Source organism: Gouania willdenowi, chromosome 15, assembly GCF_900634775.1.
Source record: "Gouania willdenowi chromosome 15, fGouWil2.1, whole genome shotgun sequence".
Lineage (NCBI taxonomy): Eukaryota > Metazoa > Chordata > Actinopteri > Blenniiformes > Gobiesocidae > Gouania > Gouania willdenowi.
In genome coordinates this window covers 28,116,585-28,138,792 of record NC_041058.1, presented here as the reverse complement: position 1 = coordinate 28,138,792, position 22,208 = coordinate 28,116,585, and the positions used below count along the sequence as shown (strand labels likewise).

General features: G+C 39.5%; 1 protein-coding gene across 1 annotated transcript in view; it reads left to right on the top strand.

Moving 5' to 3' along the window:
- ltbp1 (latent transforming growth factor beta binding protein 1) overlaps positions 1 to 22,208 on the top strand; it is a 224,468-nt gene that overhangs the window by 8,218 nt on the left and 194,042 nt on the right. The window contains 1 exon segment of the mRNA XM_028469012.1: positions 9,884 to 9,954. Within this exon segment, the coding sequence (XP_028324813.1) occupies positions 9,884 to 9,954 (71 nt within the window).

The following is a 22,208-nucleotide window of genomic DNA, read 5'->3' as shown; positions in this document are numbered from 1 at the left end:
GACTGACAGGTGTATCAATCTGAATTTATATCTAATATTTATTGATTTGTATCAAATATCAAATACATCTTCAGATTTTTTTTAACTGATCTAAGAATTAAAAACTTTATGATATAACACAATCATAACTTTTATTCATAAACATGACTCTTATCAAAATAACTCTTTATTGTCACACAATATTTCAGTGTCAGCATCAGTGAACTTTTTTTGTCACATCACATCTATCTATACCAGGAATCTGCAACCTTTACTCTCAAAGGAGCCATTTGCCTCATCTCACCTGGATTAAAGTCCTCCTGGGGCGCATCGCGCGGGCGGCATCAAGGAAAGGCGATCTGGCGCGCTCTGGGGTGCTTGGTCGGTGCTCCTGGGGGCCGGCGGGGCGGCTTGCAGCTTCCCCTTCGTGCCCTCGGCGACTATGGGGGTGGTTGTCGTCCCTGGGGGCGCTGCTCTCGGTGCTGCTTCCGTTCCGGGTCCTTCTGGCCTGGGGTCCGGACCCTGCTGGCTCTGGGCCCACCGGCGGGCGCCCGCCGGCTGCCCATTCCGCGCGGCTCTGGCCGTCTGCTGGGCGGGGGCCTTGGCTCCTCTGCTGGGGTCTCGGGCGGGGGGCTCTCTGGGCCCTTCCCTCGGGGGGTTGGGTGCTTGGGTGTGGGTGGGTGGGGGGGCTGGATGCTGGCGGGGGGCCTTGGGGTTGGGGGTTGGGGTCGGTGGGGGGATGCGCTGGGTGCTCGGCTGCTTGGGGCTTCCTCGGATGTGTGTGTGGGGGGCGGTGGCTGCCTCTCGGCCTGGGATCTTGGGGGCATCTGGGGGGTTGCTCGGCCGCAGGGGGGGTTGCCTGGGGCTCCCTGGCCTCCGCTCTTTCTGCTGGCCTGGCTGCATCTGCGGGCCCAGGGCAGTTCCTGGGCTTGCAGTAGCGGTTTTCTTTTTTTTTTTTTGCACATATGCTGTTCTTCTATTCTTCCCCACCTTTTCTATTTCCTGTCTTGAGTCTCTCCTCCCTGCTCCCTTTCCCCTCCCCTTCCCCCTCCCCCTCCACTTAGGTGTGTTACGGCAGAATTTGCGGTTGACCTCATTTGGAGACATGATTTATTGCTCTGGTTGAGTGATGGAGTCCAGGCGAAGCATTGATGATTTTATAAAAATGTTTATTCTAAAACTAAGTAAAAAAAGGTACAAAGATGGAACAAAGTGGAACAAAAATTAGTGACCGTCCGGGCGGACGTCCGATGATCGAGAGAGAGACAATTCTGACACAGAAGGAAAAGACATTTTCTTCATAGGTCAAAACAGCCTGTTCCCTGGTATCTGCTGATTGTCATGGAGACGGAGGTGTGTGCGTTTATGTGTTTGTGTGTGTGAATGGATGTGTATTGGGTGTGTATGTGTGCCTATGTGACTGTGTGATGCCTTCGTGTCTGAGAGATAAAATGTGTTTTGGAAAGCTGACCTCGAGAAGGGAGCAGAAAACATGAGACAGCAGAAATGAAAAGTCTCAACTTAAAGCCTATAAAAGAATGAGGTCTATGAGTAAATATGTTAATAAACCTAACTAACAATTTTGGCCTGACAGGTGCAACACTGCTCTCCCTTTTTATATCCTCCCTATAATAAAAGATTTCTTACCCTTCCTTAGGGAGGGCTGGTGATGGTCACAATTAAGCAATAAAATAAATCAATGTATTTTATTGCAATAACAAAATATGCATTGCTGTCTCATAATGATTGCACTTCCTGTGGTGTTGACCTTTGACAGCATGTGCAGACAAGTTAAAAAAAAAAAAAAAAAAAAAAAAAAGGTTAGCCACAGGTGCAGGAGAGTTGATGGTCTGTAGATGTTGCAGGAAGTGAAGTAGGAAGGTGCTGAGTCATTGCACAATGTGATTTATTTTTAGGTTAACAAATTGTTATATCTTGATTTTATTTGTCATTAATCAATAATGGCCTCTGTTGGAAAATAACAACAAAATTTCAATATTTTTTTTTTTTTTTAAAGCTATAGGGAGCCATTGCAAAAGAGTCAAAGGGCCACATGAGGCTCCAGAGCCGCAGGTTGCAGACCCCTCATCTATACTATAATTCAAGGGAGGTGTGTGTGTGCGTGTGTGCGTGCGTGCGTGCGTGTGTGTGGAGCAAATATCTCCCTGACGCGGTGCCAGTTCGACCTTAAACTCGCTCGACGGGTTCCAAATACCCAGAGTGTGTGTATCTGTTATTTTGGAGTAATTTGGTCATTTCAAAATGTTTATTTTAATTTTATTTCACTTCTGGACGGCCCCAAAATGAAACCCATTCAGCTTTTGAACTCAGGGTGTGAGGGGGCGCTAGCACACCATCTATATCTATTTCCCCACACGAGCAAAAGTCACGTGTGACTGCACACACAGCCAAGCAGACACGGACCGTAAACACGAGTGAGAGAGAAGAAGATAGTTTTATACCGGAGAGGAACGTCTGAGCAGCCGTGCTTGCACTGATCAACTGGCAAAGCTCTTAAGTCTCACTTATTGGGCCTGATGTTAGTCACTGATGTTCGTGTGTGTGAGCCACTGCCGACTCCACTTCCTCCTGTGCCATGCTATTGTTAGCTTCTCAAACACGGGAGCTCTCTGAATAGATGATTTGAAACCATCAGCCACTGGTGAGTCTTCTGCAGACACGTTTCCCATTGTTTAAACCATATAACTGTTGTTCAATAACGCGCTGTTTCACTAGAGTCAATATTGACCTCAACCTGTTCAATACTCCATCTGGAAAACTGCGGATTCTGTGTCATGCTGTGCATGGAAGCTAAGCTCTGACCACTCGGTTCGAAGGTAAAAAAATATTTTTGTTTTTCAGAAAAAGACAGCCGAATTGTACATAGTACTTTAATTTACTTACTCACTCATGTAGTTTGGAGCTTTACGTTTTGTTTTGCGCAGTTTGGTTGTTTTTCTGATTGGCGCTACAATGTCTATGGAGTTTGGTTATCAGCGTCTCAAACACATACGTATTTATTTATTTAACTATACTAAAACAGAAAGATACACAAATACACATATTGACTCCAAAAAACATACATTACAGAAAAATACACCAAACAAAAAAATATAAAAGTGAGTTAAAAAAAAACAACAAACACATTTATCATGTTCATATCCCATAGAATTAAACCGGGGACATCGCACATGCTGTTTTATTTTAATATTTTAATATTTATTATTTTATTGTAGGTACTGGATTCTCATTATATGTTATTGCTATTATTTTTTTTATAACCATTACTATTACTACTTTCACTATTAATATTATATCTCTATCTAATTGTACTATTACTGTATTGTTATTGTTATTCTTAAATTATTCTTTTTTATTTTATCTTATAGTTACTGGTATGCTCATTGTATTATTATTAATATTGCTATTACCTTATTTTATGTTTATTATTGTTTTATTATTGTATTACAGTTACTGGATTCTCTTTGCTATTTTGTTATTGCCATTATTATTATATAATTGTACTACTGTATTAATGTTATTGGCATTATTATAATGATCATTATATTTTTAAACTCCTTTTTAAATATTAATATTTTATATTATAGTTACTGGTATTCTCATTGTATTATTAGCATTGCTATATTACCATATTTTTTATTGTTATTGTATTATCAGCATTGCTATATTATTATCATATTACCATATCATTATTTAAATTTTTTTAATTGTTTTTTATCATATTATTGTTACTAGATTCTTATTATATTACTTTGTTATTGCTATTATTATTATTATTATTATTATTATTATTATTATTATTATTATTATAACCATTACTATTACTATTTTCGCTAATACTATTTTTTGTATATTATCATCGGGGCTCTACACAAACTTAACTAGTGGTGGCACTGGTGTGACCAACTTTCTCTGTACAGCATAGCCATGCATGCTGATGAATAGTTGACTTAACTGGCGTACTGTAGTTTTGTATGAAGTAAAGATTGACACTGACTCGAGATATATTTGCTAAATGTTTTAGTGTCAATGTTAAGTTTTTCTGTAACAAGCAGTGGCTGAAGTAATTATAATAATAATAATGGGTCCACAACACGGCTCCACTATGATTGTTTGTTCTGCGCAAGGGTGAGTTTTTCTTATATTATTCTATGTGCTAAGAAAGATGCTAGCAGCTACAATGTAAACACACACACACACGGCTGATGCACGTTCGTGCACTACACCGTGATGAAAATACGGAACTCACACAGAGCCGTTTAGAGAGTTGGTGTTGCAAAACGTTTATTTTTTGTGGTACTTTTGTGTCTCTCTTAACAACCTGCAACAGATTATGTGTAAGACGTGCGCGAGAGATAACACACGGAGGAGATGGATGGAGAGACACACACAGTATTTATAATAAAAATAAACTAAATGAGTAAAACAAAACAAAAAATAAACAATAATTATACAAAATTGCACAAAAAGACAACTGAAAGATAAAAAAAACACAATGATGACATTAAACCAGGAAAATTGCACCCACATTTTGCACCCGCACATATACCCCTTATGCTCCCACATGAATGCATACTTCCGACGGGCACTGTACTCGACTTAAAAAAAAAACATACATTTCCAGAAAAATCAAACAAAAATATGAAAATGGCTCAAAATACACAAAACTAAATATACAAAAAATACACAAAATTACTCCTGAATAACACTACTATAGCAACATAAACAATAATTATACAAAAATACACATGACTCCAAAAAAACATACATTACAAAAAAAAAAAAAAAACAGCATACATTTATGCACAAAAAGACGACAGAAAGATACACAAATACACATGGCTCCAAAAAACATACATTACAGAAAAATGCACCATACAAAAAAATATAAAAATGATGAAGTCATGCACATGACCCACAGAATTAAACCAGGAAAATTGTGTGTGTTAGGGATGTAACAATTCACTCAACTCCCGATACGATTCGATTCACGATACTGGGTTCACGATACGATTTTCTCACGATTTATTTTACAAAATGGGAATGTTGACAAATGACTGAAAAATATTCCTTTATTTTTTGGGGGAAAATACTGTATTATTTTCCTTTTATTTTTCATTGTCAAAAGAATCCCTTGATAAACTATTCAAAACAATGCAATTTAACTAAAAATAAATCACACATTTTACTGTATTTACGTCAGATATTTGTTTAGACTAGCAGAGGGCACTGGTAACCCAGTGGTCGGTTGGCATGCAGCTCTTCTACCAGTGAAGAAGAGAAGCTATGCTAGCAGACAGAGCTAATAGAAAAACGTGACTTTTACAGATATTCACGTAATATTACAGATATTCTTTCGGTGCTAAAGGGGTAAAGAATCATTTATGAACATGTTTAACAGTAAATGGCGGCCAGAAAGAAAATAGTAGCAAATTCCGCCCGTCACGTCCGCTTCTGGAAGGATTAATATATAGCACCCTCTGCTGTTTAAAAAAAGTACTGCGATTCAATTTTCAGAGCATCGATGTGAACCGTGACACCTATGAATCGATTTTTAACTGCCTTACGATTAATCGTTACATCCCTAGTGTGTGTGGAGCAAAAATCTCCCGGATGCGGTGCCAGTTCGACCTGAAACTCGCTCGACGGGTTCAAAATAGCCCGAGTGCGTGTAAATGTTATTTTGGAGTAATTGGGTCATTTCAAAATGTTTATTTTAATTTTATTTCTCCTCTCGACGGCCCCGAAATGAAACCTATTCAGCTTTTGACCTCAGGGTGTGAGGGGGCGCTAGCGCACCATCTTCACTGCACAGCTCAAGAGTTTGAGCAAGAGTCACGTGTGCAGCCAGAGCCAATCGCTGCGCACACAGCTAAGCAGACACGGACTGCAAACACACGAGTGAGAGCGGAGTAATTTGGTGTAGCAAAACGGTCAAAACGTTAATTTTATAATTACGGCTCTCTCGGTAAGAGCGCGGTATTGAGCGCGCTACTTCCGGTTCCGGGTTTATTCTGATTCTTCAGACCGAGGAATATAATGTTTTTGTGAGCAGATGGGTCCACTATGATTATTGTTTGTTCTGCGCAACGGTGAGTGTTAATTTATATATTATTCTATGTGCTAACTAAGATGATAGCAGCTACAATGTAAACACACAATATACACGGCTGATGCGCGTGCACGGAGTAGATGGCCGTAGACACACACACACACACACACACACGGCTGATGCGTGTGCACGGAGTAGATGGATGTAGACACACACACACACGGAGGAGATTAGAGTCCAGGTAGAGAGTCTCACACACACACACATCGATCAGGTGCGCTTCACTATCGATCACCGTCTACGTGACATGCATGCAGGTATGTGAGTGTATAACGGACCACCATTTAGTCTGGTTACAGTCTGTGTCACGACACCCGTCCATAAGGTGATAGTGAGTGTAGTGTTACGCTCTGAGTCACATCTAAGTGTTTACGTCACACTACAAATGCAACAAAAACAATAATTATACAAAAAATGCACAAATGACATAAAACAAAAAACTAAACAATATTTATACAGGAAGTACACAAAACGACAACAGAAATGCACAAAAATATACTAAAGGCTCCAAAAACACACAATAAACATATATTACAGAAAAATACACCAAACGAAAAAAATGTAAAAATGAATTAAAAAAAAAAAAAACAGCACATTCATCATGCGCATGTCTCAAAGAATTAAACCAGGAAAATTGCATATGCTATTTTACTGGGCACCTGCAAATGTACCCCTTTTTAATGCTACAGAGTATGTTATTATTATGCTCATAATTGACAACTCTACTTAAGTGCCCACTATTTGAATACATACTTCCGACGGGCACTGTACTAGACTTAAAAAAAAACATACATTACATTATGAAAATTGCTCAAAATACACAAAACTGAATATTTATACAAAAAATGACTCCTGAATTACACTTAAATAGCAACAAAAACAATAATTATACAAAAATACACGACTCCAAAAAACATACATTACAAAAAAAATGTAAAATAAAAAAAAACAACAAACATTTATGCACAAAAAGATACACAAATACACATGACTCCAAAAAACATATGTTACAGAAAAATACACCCAACAAAAAAATACAAAAGTGATGATGAAGTCATACGCATGTCCCATTGAATTAAACCAGGAAAATTGCACCCACATTTTGCACCTGCAAATGTACTCCTTATGCTCCCACATGAATGCATACTTCCGACGGGCACTGTACTAGTACCTATAAAAGCAAGGGAGATCTGTGGGGATGTGTGTTTGGATGTGTGTGTGTGGAGCAAATATCTCCCCGACGCGGTATGAGTTGGACCTGAAACTCGGTCGACGGGTTCCAAATACCCTGAGTGCGTGTATCTGCTATTTTGAAGTAATTTGGTCATTTCAAAATGTTTATTTTAATTTTATTTCACTTCTGGACGGCCCGGAAATGAAACCTATTCAACTTTTGACCTCAGGGTGTGAGAGGGTGCTAGCGCACCATCTGTTGAGAGACGACTTCCGGCATCCATTTTGAAGGCGAAACAGATGAACTGTGAATCAACTGCTATTCATCCACGTTCCAAATACCCCGAGTGTGTGCATCTGTTATTTTGGAGTAATTTGGTGACGCAAAACGGTCAAAACATTAATTTTATAATTACGGCTCCCTCGGTAAGAGCGCGCCGCTTCCGGTTCCGGGTTCATGACGTCACTGTGTCGCAGTTGTTTGAGTTAAAAAAAAAAAAAAAGGTTGATATTAAAAAGGTTTTTGTACCGCTAAAAGTCATTTAAGTTAATATTTCATAGTTATTTAATATTATTCCCATGATTCCAAACTTACTTTAAATCTCGGGTCACAGACTTCACTTCCTCCATCGTCTCCATGAGTGTGGGCGGTGCCTGTGCTGATGGTCATTACCTTATCGCAAACATTCTGCTTCTTCAGACAGAGGAATGTAACGTTTTTGTGAGCGGATGGGTCCACTATGATTATTGTTTGTTCTGCGCAATGGTGAGTGTTTCTTCTCATATTCTACTATGTGCTAAGAAAGATGCTAGCAGCTACAATGTAAACAAACACACATACGGCTGATGCGCGTGCGTGTGTGCACTACATCGGGATGTACATGGTGAACTCACACAGAGCCGTTGAGAGAGATTTGCGACTTTGGTGTTGCAAAACGTTTATTTTTTGTGGTACTTTTGGGTCTCTCTTTTTTACACACACACACACACACGCACACACACACACACACACACACACACACAGTATTATATTATTGTTATTGCTATTCTTATATTATTCTTTTTTGTATTATTCTTTTATCTTATAGTTACCGGTATTCTCATTGTATTATTATTATTGTTATTACCTTATTGTTTTATGTTATTGTTTTTATTGTATTATAGTTACTGGATTTTCATTATATTATTTTGTTATTGTATAATTTTACTATTGTATTGAAGTTATTGCTATTCTTATAATTACCATCATTCTTTTTCATTATTAATATATATTTTTTTATTATAGTTACTGGTGTTCTCATTGTATTATTAGCATTGCTATATTATCATTATATTACCTTATAATTATTTAATATTGTTTATTATTAATATTGTTTTTAGTACATTATTATTTTGTTATTGCAATTATTACTATCATATCATTACAACATTACTTTTATTACTATTACTACTTTCACTATTAATATTATATCCCTATCAACATATTTATTATTATCAGGGCTCTACACAAACTTATCCAGTGGTGGCACTGGTGTGACAAACTTTCTCTGTTAGTCGAGGGGTTGTACAGCATAGACATACATGCTGATGAATAGTTGACTTAACTGGCTACCGTAGTTACCGTGTCTCTCTTAACAACCTGCGATGGTTTATGTGCAAGAAGCGCGCGCGCATGTGTGATAGATAACGCACGGAAGAGATGGCTGGCGCGCGCGCGCACGCACGCACATACACACACACAGTATTTATAATAAAAATATACCAAATGATTAAAATAAAACTAAAAACTAAACAATATTTATACAAAAAGTACACAAAATGACAACAGAAATGCATAAAAATATACAAAAAGGCTCCAAAAACACAAAATGACTCCAAAATACATACAGTACATTACAGAAAAATACACCAAACAACAACAAACATATGAAAATGAGTTTGGGACCGTGGCAGTATTTCACAAAAAAGAGAGCAAAGTATTGCAATTTGTAACCATGTCGGAAATGAACTGAATAAATAAAAATAAATAAAAATAATTTCTGTAATGCTTCTGCATTACAGAAATTACAAATTGCAATACTTTGCTCTCTTAAGGCTTGTTGGAGCTGCAAACAAAACGCTACCTAATTCACCATTTAAGAAACCATCACATTGCTGAGTATGCAGCATTTGAAGCTAGCAATCAGTTAAAGCTAAAGCTCGCAGACCAAACAACCAGTGGGCCGCCGAGAGCGCTTATCAGTGAAAAGAGCAAAGCAACTTCTGAAAGACTAAAGGAAGTGATATAATTTATTATTTTGGACAGCAGTGTTCTAAACTTTTAATTTATATTTGAGATAAGTGGCTCATGTGCAGTTAAAACAACACTCTGTATTGTTTTACAGGTATTGTTAAATGTTTTATAATAAAATAAGGTTCAAACATTCAAGGTGGTGAATGCTGTCAGTTATATAAAAAAAATCAGGATAGTGGTTTTATCAGTTTTAGTTTCAATTTGTGGAAGAAGAAGTTTATTAAAAGCTCATGCTTACATCATGCATGTAAAGAGTTCTATTAAAATTTGTGCAACTCGACTAAATAAGTATTTTTTGTTTCCAGGGTGAATGTCTGTGGAGGCCACTGCTGTCATGGATGGAGTAAAGCTCTAGGATCGCAGCGGTGCACAAAGCGTGAGTAAAGTGCTCACTGACACTGTAATAGAGCTGCAATTAATGATTGTTTTGGTAGTGACAATTTTTTTTTCACTTTTTAATCACCTTTTTTGGACTGCTACTTTAACGCACCTACTTAAATCTTTACACCTCTGAAAGCTACCCTGTTGTACTCACGGCATGTTTTTTTCAGAAACAAATTAAAACAATGACGCATAAAACGAGAGCTACAACTAACAATTATCTTTGTAGTCGACTGATTTAGCTACTATTTTTTTCTGATTAGACAAGATTACATTTCTGTATTGAAGCACATATTTTGGACTGCTACTTTAACGCATCTACTTAAATCTTTACACCTGTGAAGGTGTCCCTGTTGTACTATGACAGCTTGTTTTACAGAGAGGAATTAAAACAATGACGTAATACTAGGTCTGAAAATTATATCACGATATAAGTGTTTCATATCAGTCTATCGATCATTATTGGTTCGTTTTTTTAACCTATTCAAAATAAGGACCGGAAGAAAAAAGGTCAAATTTAAATACTTGTATTTTAAATGTAATATTCAACATACCTGAGATATGGCTTTGAGCTGCTCTAACACCCTGGCAATCATCTTTTCCTTGGATCCCCATTTTGTTGAGCATTCGGTGATGAGGCTGTGCTTAGTTTAGTTTGAGCTCCCTCTGTGCTTCAATCAGTGCTTCCAACTGTGGGAAAAGTGCCCAATGCCCTTTTGCTCTTGACAGTCATCTTTCATTGCATGTCCTGTATTACAAAATGATATATGAACAGTGACATTTATAAAGTTTGACTTGTGTGATACAAGGTTATCAATTTAGAATAAACAGATTAAACACACAAAACTTTTTAGATTACCAGCCAGCATGGCTAGTAGATCCTTAAAGTTACAACCAGATTTTCCACCTGCCAATTTTTTTTTCAAAATCAACTACATTATGAGTGCCACAAAATAGATTTAATCGTTCCTGTTTCTTTGAATAGTTTTTATTTTAGTTGATTGCAAAAATACATTAAAATGGTGCAAATATAAACATTTAATTTAAAAACAATGTTGTAACAATGCCTAAAAGGTGCAATATGGAACTTTGGGTGTGTCAGAGAAGTGAACCTTTTATAAAGTATATTCTCATAACTTAATAAACAAACTTAACTCAGATGAAAATTGATTCCCAGGAACACTGTTTAAAGTAATCAGTGCTAAGAATTAGATGTACTGAGAAAAAATGTTTTACTAACATGCTTGCTCTTCAAATGTAAACAAATCCCACTCTCACAAACTGTATAGTGCACATTTTAAAGGTGAACAAATGGTCGAATACCAGCCACTCACTACCCGACATCCATTTAGTATTAAAACTCCAAAAAAGTCTTCTTTTCAGATCTTCTTTCATGTTCATTTTACCCTGTGTAGCAGCCTTCCTTTTTTTTGCAGTTCATGTTTTTCAGCACCCGATAAATATCTTCTCCACGTTTGTTTGTTTTTACCGAACTAATTTTACAACTTCATTTCAGCTCCACCCCCGCGACCCTGTTAACGGGAATAAGCGGGTATGAAAATGGATGGATGGATGGCATTTCAGCTCCTATTGTTTGTTTTGCGCTGTTCTGTTTGTCTTCTCCGATACCAAATCGCAACAGTCACGTCAAAATATAGTGTTCTTGAGAAATTTAGGATTAGTACAACAAGCAGTGTTGCCAGATACACATTACATTTTAAAGTCTAAACACACACAATACCCCTTAAATCATTCAGTGCCAGCCATTTTCAGATGTTCTACCTCCCTCAGTGCCAGCCGTTTTTGAGCATTTTGACTGATTTTAAAGACCCACAGAATATTTTCTACTATAACTATCTGAAATCTGACATCAGATTCTGAAATATTGAAGCCTCTACTTTTATTAAAAAAAAAAAAAAAAAAATTCTGGCTTGTTTTGTTCTTGTGCAATCAGCAGTTGAATAGAGCAAGTTTTGCACAAATCTTCAGTTTCAGAGCAAAAAGCTGAGAAAAAAGCCTTATTCTAAAAAAAACCCTGTCAGTGACTTTAAAGCTATTTTTTTGCTTTAGTGACAACTCTAACATCTGAACATTGTTTCCTTATATAAAACAAAACAAAAAAAACACTGAGACAGGGCTTTTGATGGCAAAATTATTATTATTTTGCTATCTATGCCAGAGTTGAATAGATTTCTTACTGTATATTGGCGTTCCTCCAACTTTCTCTCCCGTCAGTCTGCACACACGCAACTTCCTCTTCCTCCCCGACATCCGAGTGTCACTGCTTGCCCCGTTTTTTTATGGTTTTATCTCACCATCACACTATCGATGAGTTCCACACATGCTCTGGTCGAGTGTGCGCTGCTGGAAACGTCAACTAGCGCCATTTTCTGTCTGGTAAACACCTTTCCTCTCTCCCTCTGAGCTCCGCTGAGCATGGATGATCTCTCATCCCAAGGTGCGCTGCTACCTAATACATGTCACCTATTATTTTTCTATCTGGCTCACAGGCTGGGGGTATTTTGTACCCCCTCCTCCCCCTTCCTCCTGACACACAGTGATGACCCGTTTAGCCCTGTTAGTTGATGGTTTTATCTCACGATCACAACATTATCAATAATCCACTCAGGTCCACAAATGTTCTGTTAGTATGTGGAGCTGTGAGCTGCTAGATACGTCACAATATCACTCTGTAGCGCCATAATCTCCCTTTTTCCTGCTTCTTCCTGCTTTGCTGGGTAGCATCAGTGGCTAATCTCTCATCTAAAGGTGTACTGCTGCCATCTTCAGGGCATAGTTGGTCACTACAACACCCCACAGCTTAGATATTGATGAGGGACCTCTGCCAGGGTGTTTTCTCGTAGTCCCCGTGAAAAAATGCAAATGACGAGTTATCTCGTCAATGGCACTGAGCATTTGGATTTTAAATGACGAGTTATCTCGTCAATGGCACTGAGTGAGTTAAATTTCTTGGCGGAAAACCACCCAATCTGGTAACGATGACTTGTCGCATCGTTTCTGCAGCCTGTTGATTCACTACAATGTTACAAACCAAAGTTAATTTTTACCTGCAATAGGCAGGTGTTAATTTAAGGCCCTGATAGTAATCATTCAATCATGTTCATAAGTGCACTTAATATCATCATCAAAAAATATTCAATTCATAATCAATTCAAAACACTCAAGCAGAGTTCACGAATAAAAGTGTTGCTGAAAAAAAAAAAATGAAAAGAAACAAACATGTAGCTACGATTTAAACAGACATAAATAGTAAGCTCATTGGCATTTTAGCGTTAGCCAAAAAAGTACTCAAAGTTGATGAAAATGAGAAATGATGGCCAAACAAATTTGTATTAGTTTAAAATAAACTGTTGCCTACCATTTGGCGCCATTCTCTAAAAACAACTTAAATTCATTACCTTTAAGTTGAAGTTTAGCTGTGTTAGTCCTCATGCACAGCCCGATGGTAAAAGTGCATGGAATCTGTATGGGGTTTTTCAAGAGCGAAGTTAGCGACTTACTTTTTAAATAATATTTTATAGCTTCCACATATACAGTTGACACTTGATCGGTAACGTGTTGATATTATAACAAAACACTTACCGAAATATGATGTTTTGTTAGTCAGATTTTCGTGGTTTGATTGAAAATGCCAACAGCATGCCACAGCAGAGATGGGTGGGAATGTCAATTACATGACTTTAAAGGAAATGGTAACTGTGGGCACCAAGAAAGGAAGTGGACCCCCCAAAATAATGCACCTGTACAAAATGTGGGTTACACCCTTCTCTCCGGGTGGCTGCAGTGTTTTCCCTTGTGTGGTTGTCTGGGAGGAATGATGCTCGAAGGTAACAAGCTTTGAGGTTCAAGTCTTGGTCAATTTAACGCACCGTCAGACTCTGGTATGGCTCCGTTGTAGCTCAGGTAAAGCCACCTGGCAAAAATGTGTGCTTGACAATGTTCTGTGGCGTTTATCTATTGTGTTTATCAAAGCCATAAACCCAAGTGTAGTGGGTTTGATACAAGAAAATGATATGGCTTAGTCAGATTCGTGTTCTGGTGAATTTATTGTGCAGGTCCGCCCAAAGGTGCAAACAAAAAAAAATGACTTTGCCAAAACCAGATCCAAGTGCACTTCTTTCTATAATAATTACAATATTTACAATATTTACAGCCTGCTTCGTCCTTGCCAAGAATTGGTACCTTCCATGTACTCAGCTCCCCCTTCAAGCACACACAACCCTCCTGTCGTGTTGAAGGCCCTTTATATAGCCTGAGGCCCCGCCCCAACAAAATGAAAAGAAAGAAAACCAACAGTCTCTCTACACACAGAAACGAAATCACAAGATAAGTATTTTTAACAAACTACAAAAAAAACTAACCACAATAATATATTTACTAACGGCTCAAAAATTCCCCAAAAGAGAAAATAAAATAATTCTTTACTGAAACCGTAAAGTCACCTGACGGCCCGTGACGTCACTCATGCGCGCCCTGCATATGACGCAATATAATGCGGAAGACGTATTCACTCAGGTTGGCTGGGTAAGTGTATGAATGAGTGGCGTATACCGGTGAAATGTTTGCAACTTGGAGAAAACTATGGATGGGAAAGGAGTTGAGCAGCGGCCAAGTGTGCACCCATGGCGGCTGCGGTGGCTGATGAAAAGAACCCTGAGGACCGTGGTAAACGGATGAAACGGTAAGGAAAAGCTGGTCTGAGTGAGTGTGAATGTATATGTGTGCGTTATCGTGGTGCCCCCCCCCCCCCCCCCCCCCCCCCCCCCCGCACTAGCTGACGGGGCTACTCCGTCACACCAAGCTTGGTCACTATGATAATGGGCATCATATTTTTAAATAATACAAATAAGAATAAGAAGTCCTTTATTTGTCCCACAAAGGGGAAGTTTGCAGGGTTTCAGCAGCAGACAAATAGGAATATATATACATGGGCCTGTACACAGTACATAGAGAAGAGGGAAAACATGTTGCAAGAAAGTAAATTGCACAATAAAAACAATAAAACAGAATATATACAGTACATATACAAAAACGATAAAAAACAAAATGTATACATATACACACTAAACTAGCTGACTGTGGTCAGTGGATTGGCTGCAAATCTTCTGGTTGTACTCTGACAGCTGCAGGCAGGAAGGACCGGCGGTATCTCTCCTTCACACAGTGCAGGTGTAAAAGTCTGCCACTGAAGGAGCTGAGCATGAGTGTCCTTGAGGGGGTGGTAATTGTTGTCCAGCATGGATGACATCCGCCAGTCCCCCACAGTGTCTATTGGGTGAGGGAATTAAACAATACAAATGGATTTGTTTGCTCTAACTCTTCATCATGTTATCTTTGTCTCTTTAATTTCCTACAGGAATATCGGCTCTCTTTTAATCCACCAGGTATAGATTTTCCAGTTTTCACTGGATAATAATATATACAAAAGCGCGTGCGTGCGTGCGTGCGTGTGCCTAAACTGGCAAAGAGGTGTGTGTTCTTGTGGAAGTTTGTTGTTTTCGGAAGAAAAGTCAGTGCAAGAAGCAACTTTAGTGCGAGTGTACAGAACCCGGAAGTGAGTAGCGTAGCAACAGAAACGCTACAAACACAGCACGGAGGGCAGCACAGCTGCGGGTGGAGGAGGTGGATTATCCGCGGTGGACAGCAAACTATATGGTGGAAGGAGCTTCATTTGGTGCTAGCATAAACACAAGATACAGGACCTGGAGGAGTTTATCGTACATAAGAGGAACCGATAAGCGGAGTTTTTAAATGTTGATACAGATTTGTAGTGTTACCTCTTACGGTAGCAACAGTAGCAAGGCAGGTTCTGTACAATACCGGATGTTGCACAGCATCTTTTTTACAGCCAAAATCATTCCACACAACTGACGTGCTGCTCCTCTTTGGTACTAAACTTTGTGCAGTGTCAACTTCTGTTGAGTCTGAGCCTTTTCATGTGACCAGATCTCATAACTAGTGAAATCACAGCCTTTGCGATTAGGAAATCTAGTTTTATCGTAATGCAATATTATTGCAAATGTAAAAAATTTTTCATCCATAATATACATTTTTTGCAATTGCAGTGTTTTAATTTTAGTGAGGTTAGTACACAGTCCCACAAATGCAACAGTACTAATAATTGTGGGCAAACAATACTGCATTCGATTGCACTTGGAACTTGGATCGGATAGGATCCAAGCGGCCCGAGTCGATCGGAATGACGTCTTAGCAAAATGGTGGGCCTGCACACTTTGGAGTGGGCACTTCTCTGGACCTTTTATGACTCTGTGGTAGCTTATGCTATTTTTTGTGCTGTGATCTGCTGGAGAAGAGGCAGCAGAGATAGGGACAGGAAGACACTCAATAAATTGATTTAGCGAGCGATTTCTGTCCTGGATTGTCCAACTGACATCCATGATGGACAACACCTCTCACAGCCTGCATGACACTGTTGGCACTCTGAGCAGCTCCTTCAGCAGCAGACTCATACACCCACAGTGTAAGTAAGATCACTACTGCAGGTGATTCCTCCCATCTGTCATCAGAATGTACAACACTAGCATAGCCTGAAGAGTTGTTTTTCTCATCTGTAAATAATAATGTTCCTCCACTGCCTTACTATGTGCAATATTATCCATTACTCATTGTAAAACCCCACTTACCACTTATTTACTGTATATATTGTATGTACTATTATCTTGGCCTATATATCTATTATTTATTCTATTTTTTCTCTTAATTTTCCTTCATGTATTTGTATTTAGCTTTCTTTCTTGCTTGCTTGCTCTTTGTCTTTGGCTGCTGTAACATGTAAATTTCCCCACTGCCGGATAAAATAAAGTATAATCAAATTTTGTAGCCTGAGATAGCACTACACTCCTCAAACACCTCCAATGCTATTGAGATATACATTGACGTGTTATTTATGTACAGCAGAATACCGTCAGTGAATAGTGATATGTGGTGTAAGGTGTTACAGAAGGATATAGGTCATCATCTGATTATCATGTTAATCATCTTAATATAGTTAGTACCAAGACCAAATGCTTCCAAAACCAGCCAGAAATAATTCCACTCGAGTCTATCCAAGGCTTGTCCTGCCTCTGACACAATAGCACATGGGAACTTAATACGTTTAGAAAAATGCATGGACATTCAAACACATGCAGAAGTCTATCATGTTATCAGCTGCTTGGCACATTTTTATAAACCCAGTCTGATCATTGAAGCCAGACCTTTAGCATATATTTTGATTTCAGAATTCAAAAGCAATAGAGGTCTGTAATTACCACAAATGGAGGGGTCCTTATTTACTTTAGGGAGGACGGTAAGAGGCAAGCCTCAGCTGCTCACGGTCTTCTATGTTCTTACCTACGGTTCTTATCTGGTTTTCAAACTCTAGGTTTAGTATGTCTCGTGAGTCATTATAACTGAGTCTGGGTTTCTCATCTAAGCCCTTCATTCTTGCTTCTAATTTCTCCATCTTCGCGTCCACTTTTCCTTGGCCAGAGGACCTCCGCTCACTTGCTCTTTCAGCTGCTCCTGGTTGTTCTTATATCTGCCTTCCCATGCTAAGCTGGCCTCATCGAGCTGTGCTTCTAGCACTTTGGCTTCAGTTTCCCAATCTTCCCAAGAGCTAGCCTGACTATATACTGTTTCTACTTTTGTCGCATTCTCCTCCTGCAGCCTCTGGGCTATTACCTTGGCGAATGCCGTCTTGATCCTTTTTAAGCATTCTCTGATTTTTTTCGGTACGGTTTAGAGCCCTAGTATCATCTTGGCGAATTAGTTTCATCTTCCATTTAATTTCTTGAGCCAGCATTTTAATCATAGGGTCATATTTTTGCGATGGGCCGTACAAATACGCTTCTACTGCTCCCTCACTACCCTCGGGGGTTGGTAAAGTACCTCAGCGCTGCAGTTTTGAACAATTCTACCCACAATTACTGAGTCTTTTAGTGGGGGAATATTTCACACTTAAACCCAATAATTATCAAGACTAGTTAAGAAAATTAACTGTCCATATCTCAGCACCGCCAGCATTAACGATATTCGGGACAGTTTCTCTTTCACTACTGTTTCAAGGATTTGTCGACATGATGGATATCAGCTTTTATATCCATCACCTATAAAGAACACTAGGTGTCTAGTTTCTCGCTAACCCTACCCCATGCAGCCTGGAGTATTGGTGAAGCCATATTGTTGGTTTGTTTTTCGTCGTCTGCCTATCGACAGGGATGTAGGGATGATGATCAGACTACTGGCTGCTTCAAGCTGCTCCGGGAGATTTGGTCCTTATTTCCGTTGCAGTGCCTCTTTTCTGTGGTGTCGCTCTTCCTGCCGACACCTGCTACAGGGTCCACAGAGATGGTGGCTGTTTTTCTTTAGTCACCACCGATGCCGTATGGGTATTCTTCTGACATCGGTTCTTACTTCTTCAATGCAACCAATCTCTTTCTTTTTCGGATCATTGAAGGAGTATACTTCACGGTCGTCTCACAAATAAGAGTGAATTTTTCTAACAAAAACTCACTCGATCTTCTCTTTCTCTTTGAGACCAGCACTCTCTTGTCCTCTAAGGGACGTCGGGCCCCACGTTGGGTGCCAAAATGTAAGATTTGACCTTTAACCCTTCGAGGGTTAATCTGTTCAACTCTTTGTCTAACAGGTAAGTCTGTAGTGAAGGGTGTTTATCTCAATATACTATCTTGGCTAATTAAGTTGGCTTAATTGGGGAGAATTAGCTCAGCATCTATTTCACTTCTTCGTGACACCCCGTCCTTCTTCCTCAGAGTGTTGTTCAGTCTTAGGTAACAGCAGCCCAGCCCTGAGTTTCATACCACTGACTTGTCACTTCACGGGTTAATTTCTTCGCTTATCTCATGCACTTGGATCCAGGCTGAGAGAATTTTGAAGGCTTGGCTTTTCTAGCCTTAAGGGCGATGTTTTGTGACTAGGTTTGGTTTAACCTTTCAAAGCACATTACATTCTGATGTTGTCTAGTGGAAGCCTGCCCTGCAGTAGTTGGGAAAGAGTTGTCTCTTCTTGTCTTTTATAATTCTGCATTATTAGAGATTAGGGGATTGCAGTGGGGAAAATGCAGTTACATAGGGTATTGTTTTGTATATAGAAATATACCACTCACCCAGCAGATCAATGACAACATTTTCATTCATACATCTTTGGCTGTGGGAGGGAGTTAAGGTTCTCATTTGTCAGCCGATATGATTCCCTTATCTTTATCAGACTTCTTCTGACAGCTGCTTATCTGGCTGTATACCCGTACTCTTGGCCACCTGCCTAGAAGCTACCAGCCTAAACACATTAGCATCTGACTGGCTTCTGACACACTATAGACTTCAAGTGGTGTTGATTATTCAATATTCGTGGGGATTGTGGGTCATCTTAAACTTTCTTCTCCTGGAATTTCGTAGTTTCCCCTACACAAGGATTACTGGGTTGTGCTTCACTTAATCCGTAACTATGGACTCTTTTTTACAAATTAACCAACACAGTTTTCTGTTTCTTCTTCTTTTTTCTTCTTTAAATTCTTCATATATAATAAGAGGAATATACAACCTATGGTCATAACCTAACTCACCCTGAGCCCTGATCGGTTAAAATCCACAGTGGTATTTGACTTGAGAAACAGAAAAAGGCTTCGGAATGTCTCCTTGAGCCAGCTACACACAGCTGGTCATTACCATGACTCTCTCTTGCTTCTAATATCCTTAAAAAGGTTGCTTCGGGCACAGAGCCAACTGCACACTTCTTGATTTTCTTCTTTTTCAAGGCATTCTTAATTGTCTTCTTCCTTGTTCTCTCCTTTTTTCATTTCATTCTTTATTCTTATTTATCAAATTCTTCTTCTTCTTGTTCTTCTTCTACCCTGGGGTTGAGTCCATCTTCGTTCCGTGATGCACTGTCTAGAACGAGCACAGTCTTCAGATTTTCTGGGGATAAATAGCCCCTATTTCCCTTACTCAGCGTTTTTGTCCTTAAGTCCAACCTCTTTGTGTGTATGAAGCTGATATCTGAGCCTAAACCTGCCTCCCTCATTTTTCTCCTCTCAGCCCAAGCCATATTCTTTGAATAAACCCACTCGATACATACTTGATATTTACAGTAAGCACATTCTATTGATACGTAACATTGTTGACACAATCACAAATCACTGTACTTTTCATACATTCATTTTTTTTAGAATGCAGGCTTTGTCCTTAAAAAACAAAACAGTTACCACTGACAATGAATAGAAAAAAGAAAAGAGAAAAAGAGTCTGCCACATTCCTGCTTTTCTGGCACGCTCTGGTGGTTACCAAGGGGAAATGTCCCATAACCTTCGACACCGCAAGGGAGATCCGTTCTGTTGTTGACCGCTTATACGGGTTTAGGTCATGGGGTGAGATCCTCCTACTCACTACCATGTGGTGATCAGTTGACATCTCTACTCCTCTCTTCAACATTCTGCCATAGGTCAGATGTAACAACAACAAAGTCGATCATCTAACTACAGCCTAGGACAGGGGTGCGCAATACATTGATCGCAATCTACCGGTCGATTGTGTAGGCATTTTGTGTCGATTGTGCACGTGGATTGCAAGACATGATGAATGAATGAGAAGAGCACAGTCACATATACCAGAAATGAAACCTAACAATTCAGCTTTTGACCTCAGTTTGAGGGGGCACTACCGCACTAATTTGTTAATTTACAACCTCTAATAATAAGTGAAAGAAGACCCTCCTCCAGCTCAAAAGCCAATAGTATCCAGCTGCAGCTCCGGCGCGGAAGCCCCTGATGGAACACAAGCTTCTGGCTGGGCGGATGTGCCCCTGACGTGACAGCGGAAGCTATTTTTCAATGCGACAAACCTCAGATTTAGCTGCAATTTTGAATTATAAACAATTATTATCCAGCAGCAACAATACTTAAAAAAAGATTTGGGTTTGAGGTGGAGCCATGTGTCTTCTGTTCAAAGGAGGATGAAACCATTGAACATCTTTTCTTCTCTTATGACATAACTAAACACTTTTGGCAAGAATTGATAAATTGGTTAAAAATCATAATGGATAAAATTGCACAATTGCAGTTGGAACAACTGCTTTTTGGAAACAAAAAAATGCCAAAACTTTGTAATATCTACCTATAAAAGCAAGGGAGGTCTGTGTGTGTGTGTGTGGATATGTGTGTGTGTGAAGCAAATATCTCCCCGACGCGGTGCACGTTTGACCTGAAACTCGGTCAACGGCTTCCAAATACCCTGAGTGTGTGCATCTGTTATTTTGGAGTAATTTGGTCATTTAAAAATGTTCATTTTAATTTTATTTCACTTCTGGACGACCCCGAAATGTAACCTAATCAACTTTTGACCTCAGGGTGTGAGGGGGCGCTAGCGCACATCTATATCTATTTTACTGCACAGCTCCTCACGCGAGCAAGAGTCACGTGAGGAGACCTGTGCCATGGTATCATTGGCGTCTCAAACATGGGAGCGCTCTGAATAGATCATTTGAAACCGTCAGCCACTGGTGAGTCTTTTGCAGACACGTTTCCCATTAGGGATGTAACGTGGTGACGTGCTGACGTGGTGACATATCGATCATTTCCTGTTTATGCTCTACCGCTGCTTGCAGCGCTCTACTACTGTGTTCTGCTAACTCTAATCAAACTTGTTGTCATTGATATTTTAGCCTTGAAAACACTTGTTTTAATTTTTTACCGTACAGTTAAACGTACGAAGGTTAAGTAAAAAGCAATCTCGCCTCTTATAGGAAGTGTAATCTCCTTTAAACTTCCTTTTGTCCTTAGCTTAGCTTAGCTTAAATTTAGCACCTATGGCTTCTCTCTCCTCCCCTCCGCTCTCCTGCCCGGTGTGTCAGATGTTTAGTTACTCCTCATCCTCCTTTAGGGACAATGGTAGTTGCATAAAGTGTAGCGTACTGTTAGATATGGAGGCGAGGATCAACAATCTGGAGAAGCGGTTCCGCACCCCTGATACCAAAACCGAAGCTAGCAAGCAGGACCTAGCCGGTGCGGACTGTGCTAGCTCTAGCTTAGCTTTCCCGGCCAGCAATGATTGGGTTACTGTCCGTGGTAAGCATAGTCGAAGGTCAAAAAGCCGCTCGGGACACCACCATGTTCACGTCTCAAATAGGTTCTCCCACCTCCGTGAGGACAACACACTCACCGGGGAACAAACTCTGATAATTGGCGACTCCATAGTGAGAAACGTGAAGCTAGCG